General features: G+C 40.5%; 1 protein-coding gene across 3 annotated transcripts in view; it reads right to left on the bottom strand.

Annotated features, from left to right (window-relative positions):
• COL4A4 (collagen type IV alpha 4 chain) overlaps positions 1 to 7,583 on the bottom strand; it is a 130,677-nt gene that overhangs the window by 25,394 nt on the left and 97,700 nt on the right. For all 3 annotated transcript variants that reach the window (XR_010590655.1, XR_010590656.1, XM_065558006.1), the window contains 5 exons: positions 7,178 to 7,348; positions 5,757 to 5,900; positions 4,888 to 4,995; positions 4,369 to 4,550; positions 2,931 to 2,994 (listed from right to left, as the gene is read on the bottom strand). Coding sequence is in view for 1 of the 3 variants with exons in the window: in XM_065558006.1 (XP_065414078.1) it covers positions 2,931 to 2,994; positions 4,369 to 4,550; positions 4,888 to 4,995; positions 5,757 to 5,900; positions 7,178 to 7,348 (669 nt within the window). In the remaining 2 variants the exon portion in view is untranslated. The remainder of the gene's footprint in view (positions 1 to 2,930; positions 2,995 to 4,368; positions 4,551 to 4,887; positions 4,996 to 5,756; positions 5,901 to 7,177; positions 7,349 to 7,583) is intronic.

Below are 7,583 nucleotides of genomic sequence, written 5' to 3'. Positions count from 1 at the left end.
GCTTGTTTTAGCCTTCATAAGTGATTTATTTGTGAAATCTCTAGTATAGCAAGATGCACACAAACGTCTTAAAGGTGTGGACCAAGGTAAGTAGTGTATCATAAAACATTTAGCAAATGATAATGGAATTAACAGAAAAATACATAGATGAGAAATACTGAAATGACTTCCTGAAAATCAGGAAGCTTTGGACTGTAGAAGCGGTTCATTTCTGCTTTAGGAGAAAAATGAGAATGGACACAGACACAGCATTAGTACAATATCCCTGTCTATTTCTAGTTAATTAGATAATGATGGCCTTGAATATTTAAGGACAGTTTTTGAGGGGCAAGTTTCATTAGCTACTGAATATTATGTCATTCTATAGCTTGTGACAGGTGGAAATATTATATCCCCATTTCCCTAATACATCATTTAATTCTCAGACTGTTTGATCAAAAGCCACATCTGGAGGTATCAATTCAGTATGACTCCCATTAAGTTCAATGGGAATTTGCCTGAGTAAAAACTCAGTAAAGATCTCATTAATTGCCCCCGATTTGAAAAGTGCTACATAAATACCAAGTATTATAATAAAGTACAGACAGTTCCTACAGAAATAACTTTGAAAAGGCAAGAAAAATCAGCACAGTTTAAGTTTGTTTACTCAGAAAAGGCTCCCTAAGAACAATTTTTAGGTTTCTGAGCCAACACAAATGCTGTGTCTGGCCTTCTCCACTCTACTTCAATTCCTCCCTTTATAACAGACTTTTCTGTTGTTGCTATTCCTCAAACTCCTCCCACATCAAATTCATGGTGCCACAGCCTTTCACCCCAGAATATTATGCAGGTGTCTAACACCTCTCACTCACTCCTGCTGGCTTCTAGCTTCTCTGTCTGAGACTCTTGTGAAACGCATAGGGAAGACTCTTGAATTCAAGTGTTATCAGTGATTCTATGTGACAGCAATCCTCCCTGACCAGAGGAGATCCTGTTTAGTGCCTTGATTGCCACCTACTTCAGCCAACTTCTTTAAAAAAAAAATCAGTTACATGTGTTTTAACCCCCTTTTAGCCCATTTCTGATAAAGAATTTCTCTTTATCTCAAATATTTGTTCATAAATTCTTTTTTGTTTTTTGTGAAAATACATTCCCTGGCTAGGAAGATGCTGAATTGCTAGAGTCATGGAAAAGATAATCTGGAGAAGGAATTTCCCTTGCTCTGTATTTTCTTCCAAATAAAATCACTGGTCTTCACATTCTTTTACTCTTATTTTTGTATAAACTAGTTTTAAGAAGAAAATCATATTCTACGGAAGCTTGAAACAATAGAACAATTCAGCTGTTACTTCTTGCTCTTCATAAACTGCCTTTAAATATTCAAAGTCAAATTTTCAAATTGGTCTCAGCTCATCCTCGAAATAGGTCAAAATTTGCACACGAAAACTTGTTGGTGTCAAAGGTTGTGTGTGTGTGTAAACTATCTACCAAATTTGTACACACAAATCAGATTTACAGATGTCCTAAACATTCAAAAATTATAATCTAGATGACCCAAAAGCATGAGATTTAAAAATAATTATAAATTGTGTTGTTTTTTTGGCCATTTTATTATGATGTCACCTATTTTAGGGAATCCCCCATCTCAACTGGTGTGAGATCATCTCATGTTCAAAATTCAGCCAGAAATACACATGCAAAAATCAGGCTGCCTTGTTTACTGATCATCCTCGTCTATCCCCGGGGGTGTGGAGAGCTGCCATTCTCTCTCTCTTCTCCTCTCTAGATAGGCAGCTGTCCCCATTCTAATTCTCCTCTCAGTGCTCCCCGCAGTCTACTGTCCCTACCTATTCACTAAATTTATCACATCCGTATTTCCCTCCCTTTCTCCTCATTCTCCTCCCCATCACATTCTCCCACTCTGTCATGACACATTTCCCTGGATCCCCTTCAAGATAAACTGCATGAGTTTGGAGGCAGAAATCCAAATATAACAAGAACCTTTAAAAAACTCCAACCCCACGCTGTTGTTGTGAGACTTGCAATAAAACTGTGAGTTGGCAACACTTTGCCAAAACAAGGCACACATCTAGAGGCCATTTTTGCAAATGTGACCCTTAGTTGTCTACAAAATAGTTTCATGTTCATCTTTTCATGCAAGTACTTTTTCTCCTTCTGTCTTCTCTTCCACACATGGGTGATGTTCCCCTTTCTCCTTAGGTCATGCACATACTGTATCTGAAAACTAATACAAGTTTAATCACAAACGCCATCTAGATAACCATTGTGTCCTGTCATTTGATCCCATGGTATTTTATACATGTATTGGTGTTTCTCATTTTTGGGACGAAGCTGTGATCTTGTGAAATTTAACTAAGACACAGTCATCTTCAAAGTCACGGAAAGCCTTTAAGTGATAAATCACCAAATGTCCTACTATAGTTAAATGAAAACTTTTTATTTAGACATAAAACAGTCTTGTGTCTAACGATTTTCATATGTGAATTCTCTGTCTCTTTCTCCTAGAGCAGTGTTTCCCAAACTTGGGACGCCGCTTGTGTAGGGAAAGCCCCTGGCGGGCCGGGCCGGTTTGTTTACCTGCCGCGTCCGCAGGTTCGGCCGATCGCGGCTCCCACTGGCCGCAGTTCGCTGCTCCAGGCCAATGGGAGCTGCTAGAAGTGGCGGCCAGTAGGTCCCTCGGCCTGCGCCACTTCCAGCAGCTCCCATTGGCCTGGAGCAGCGAACTGCGGCCAGTGGGAGCCGCGATCGGCCGAACCTGCAGACGCGGCAGGTAAACAAACCGGCCCGGCCCGCCAGGGGCTTTCCCTACACAAGCGGCGTCCCAAGTTTGGGAAACACTGTCCTACAGGATGCAATGAATATATCAAAGTATACAGCAACCTAACAAAATACTATTTATTTCATATAGCTTGTATGTTTCATCTCATTACCTTTAAGTCCTTTTGTACCATCATGCCCTGGACATCCAGGAATTCCCGGTAAACCTCGTTCACCCTGATACATTATTAAAAAAACATGCTGTGTTTAAAATATAATATACATAACAGGCACAATCTGTAAAAACATATGATTTTGTTGCTCTGATGAACAGACTGATACTAAATGTCAATATTATTGTTTCTTCACTGTATGATTTTCTGTGGAGTAATCCACTAGTCTGTGTCAAATAATGGCTAAATACTGATCTTGGATATATGCAGGAAATGCCAATTGTCTTGAGTTAGATCTGTGTATCTATCGCTAAGGCTAGAATTTGGATCAAATATCTTAAATTCCCTCTAGGTGATCCAATTAATGCAACTGTAGTTTAATTAAAAAATGGTACTTCAGTAATGTATTTTACACAAGAACACAAATGAAAAAAAAGGTCTCCCCTTTTGCTGACCCCCAAGAAATTAGTGTTGACCCTCTAATATTAAAAAAAGATAATCTAATTTTTAATCATAAACAAGGAGTTGTAGTCAGCAATACAAAGCTCACACTGTCCCTCAGAAATAACTTGGTAAAACACAGACCCAACACTGAAAACAGATGATATGTAACTATAACGGCTTAAATTTAACCCGGATTTACATTTGTGCAATCCCATTGACTCATTGCATGGGATGCAAGATAGTGAAGAATTTGCCTCTAATTTCATCTATATCATGCATATTTGTACATTTTTCCTTTGGAAATAGTATTTTCCAGGGTTCTGTTCACTGTAAGCTGCCTCTGAGGGTGACAAAGACCAAGGGATGCTCCTGGACTATGCATGCAAACAAGCAGGCTGCTCTTGGAAGTGGCTATCTCACTACGGGTGGAGTAGGTGACTCCACCCATGTGTCCTTGGGAATAATATCAGAGGATAGACTACTCATGCACCTTTCTTGTGAAATCTGATGAGGGTTCCCAACTACAGAGAGTGGAACCAAACAACTCTATGGACCATTGAGGTGACAAAGGACCCCATTCAGCCCCAGTATAAAATAAGTGAAAATAAAAGCAACAAACAAATTTCACATTTGTTGACCTTACATGCTAGGCCAATGCTGTCTTCTGAATAAGATCATAAGAACAGCCACATTGGGTCACACCAATGGTCCGTCTAGCTCAGTATCCTATCTTCCGATACTGGCCAGTACCAGATACTTCAGAGGAAATGAATAGGACAGGGCAATTTATTGAGGGATCCATCTCATGTCATCCAGTCCCAGCTTCTGCCAATCAGAGGTTTTGGTGTGACCAGACGTATGAGCTTTATAATCATGTTCGTATGGCTTGTGTACCACAATCAGACCTGTTGCTTGGATTTTGAGCTCTCAAGAAGTATAAAAATGCAGTTCAGTACTATGTATCCATGATCTTGCACTATTGCTCTTAGCTTACCTGGTCACCTGGTTGCCCTTGAAAACCACTAATTCCTCCTAAACCTGCCGATCCTGGGAAGCCTGGCAGCCCTGGAAACCCAATCTGTCCACTATCACCAGGTTCACCCTTCTGAATTCCTGGGAGTCCATCTTTGCCTGGAAATCCTGAGATCCCTCTGATTCCAGGACTGCCTTTTTCACCTGAAATTATTCCACAACAAAAGATTATTGTAAATTTATCCTGGCTCTTGGGTTATGCATTTTAGTACCACATTTTTGTGGGTACACTTGTGTGCTCACAATTCATGAAGTACACAATAAATTGTAGGCATAAACTGTAGTATTTATACAACTAACTAAAGGACATGTCCACATAATGGGGTAGTTGGATATTCAAATGCTACTATTTGTGTCCACAGTTATGCCTGAAATTTTGAAACTACTATTAATTGTGGCACTGTGACAAAAAATTGTAGACCTTTTTAAAAATCAGGCAAGGTGGGTGTACACACACACACACACTCTCTCATGAGCTCACCTGTTTCCCCTGGAAACCCAGCCTCACCAGGAAGCCCTTGTTCTCCCTTTTGTCCTTTCTCCAGCCATAAGGTAATGAAGCCACTGTCTCCTTGAGCACCTCTTTCACCTTTGAAGAAGAACACGGTGAATATAATATATACAAATGCTAGCTGACCACACTGTATCATAAAATGTCATTAAAAATACATTTAGCTGCTTGAACTCTCTCCCAAAGTCTTACAAGAGTGCCCTTTTCTCTTCTCTTTAGAACGTAATGTAAGTCCCATTTATTTCAACAAGTTTATCATTGAAGTTATTTTGTCTTTCCCCTCTTTATATTAATCTGTAAACATCTTTTCTTTGTGTAAGTTGGGAATTGCTTCTGGTGTGGGTAGAGTAGTTTGCCTGAGGGCTACTGGACTTGCCATTGTGCAGATCTTTTGGTTCTCACTAACTATGTATTTGGCAGGTTGATCTTTATTCCTTGTTTTAATGTTGGGACATGATATTGCCAATAACCTTTATATTTACATTGAACAATGAGAAAAACATGACAGAATCTTAAAGAATGCCCTGCTTCAAATCTGTTGGTGATGACATAAAATTGCTCATCACCCCTGTTGAGAGAGCGCTGCACCAGATGCAGCAGTGTGTGTAAAGGGCACATAAAAACAAACAGGTGCATGAAAAAGCAGACTCATTAAACAGACCATCTGATTCTGCTTGCATGTACACCTGATTTACACTGGTTTAACTCCACTGATCCCATTGGAAAATGGCAGTGAATTGATTAAAGTCCTTTATAACAAACACGAAATTAAAACAAGTTTATTAACAAAAATGAAAGAAAGCCAGTTGAAAGGCAGAGGTAATATGGATTCTCCATACCTTTTTGCCCTCCATCCCCACATTCTCCAGAAGGCCCCCTTGAACCCATTTCTCCTTGTTCACCATTTCCACCCGGGATTCCTGTCTGTCCTCCTTTTCCTGGGATTCCTGGAAAACCTTGGATGCCTTGGACGCCTTTGCTACCTGGTAATAATGTTAAGATACTGATGTGCTTATCTAACAGCCTACTGTGGTGTTATTAGAAAGAGTGCAAAGCAAAAGGGAGACAGTTTAGAGAGAGTTTTGGAAAGTCAGTAATATATGAGAGTCAACAGCAGATGTATTTGGGTAACACTAAGGTAAAGCTAGGTAACAATAGAACACACAGTAGCAGACATTCACTATCTAGGTACTTAGCTGATGCTCATCACTGGTATCTGAGCTACAAAAGGTTACACATGGAATTGTATTCGGGTGTAATGGAAGGGAGCCAATTGCGGCTCCTTGATACTCTCCAACCCAGCCCTGGCAAAAGTGTTAGCCTTCCGCTGCTCTAACTTTAACTCAGACTTTACATCAGTGGAAGATCAAGCATACTGGGGCTCCGCCTACCCTGCTCCTCCTCTAGGACTTCTGGATATACTCCCTCTCTCTTTTTTCCTCCAGCACGAGGTGTGTGGCTGTCTCCGCCTGATTTCCTCTGGCAGAGTCCCCCTCTGCCAGCTAACTCCAGCCATCTTAAAGCCACTTTGTGACATTATGGGGTATAAAGTGGCCTAACAGACTGGAGCAGCCAGCCCATAGACAATTAACCTCCCCTATTTTCATTCTCATATAACTTTCTGGAAAATTCTCCTCCTTTGGGGATAAAACGCTTATTTCATGCTTAGGTTCAAGCCCAATGGTTATTTCTTTTTAAGTTTGAGGAAAGTAGTTCAGTCGTTTGTAAATGTATTTATGCATTTTTAAAGCATTTCATTAGTGCCTCAGTAAATGTCTCTTACTTTCATATCTAAACTGTTGCTAAGGTTTTACTAAACAATTCCCCAAATGCTGGTAGCATTAGAGAGGATTCCCAGCTGGGGGAAGCTGTTTCCCCACTCACATGACCTCATACTTCTTAGGCACACATGAGTATGCTCTCATACAATATTGCACTGAAACCAGGACACAATAATGACCTGTTGCAGACAGGAAGAATGAAATAGTCCATAGAAATTTGCCTGTTACTTTCATAAAACAACCAAAACCAAAGAATCTTTGGTGTGCCCTGCAAGCTGCAAAGTCTTTACACTTGCTTGACTTTTGCTCTGAGAGACATAAGAAAGGGTGATATTCTCATTGTTTTTCACAGATCCATGTAGTAGAAGCTGGAAGGGTGCGAACAGCGCAAAGTACTCTCACTGACATCACTTGAGAAGGAGCAGCTCTTTAAAAGAATTATATGTAACAGGGTGATAGATATATTAGGCTTCATATACCTCGTTGGCCCGGGAGTCCAGGTAATCCATCATTCCCAGGAAGCCCTGGATATCCTCGAGGGCCTGGAGGACCAGGGGACCCTGGTACACCAGGAGTTCCTGGTAGGCCTTTTATTCCAGCTGGCCCTGGTGGGCCCATGTCTCCTTTCTGACCTTTAAAACCTGGTAAGCCTGAGAAAAGAGTTTATTTTACTCACTTTATAACCAGAAGCACAAAAGAAGATAGCAGGAGGACACCACTGTAGAAATGAGCTAGTTTTGGGGGAGAAGTCGCTCAGAAGAACGGGAGACACTTTCAGTTTACTACACCTTAAGATAGTGAATAATTTTCACTAGCCACATAACTTAGTCATTTTTAGCTGATGTTTTTCTTAAATCAAAATGACAGCTTCACAAAGGTTTTTGC

Source organism: Chrysemys picta, chromosome 9, assembly GCF_011386835.1.
Source record: "Chrysemys picta bellii isolate R12L10 chromosome 9, ASM1138683v2, whole genome shotgun sequence".
Lineage (NCBI taxonomy): Eukaryota > Metazoa > Chordata > Testudines > Emydidae > Chrysemys > Chrysemys picta.
This window is presented reverse-complemented; position numbering and strand designations above follow the sequence as displayed.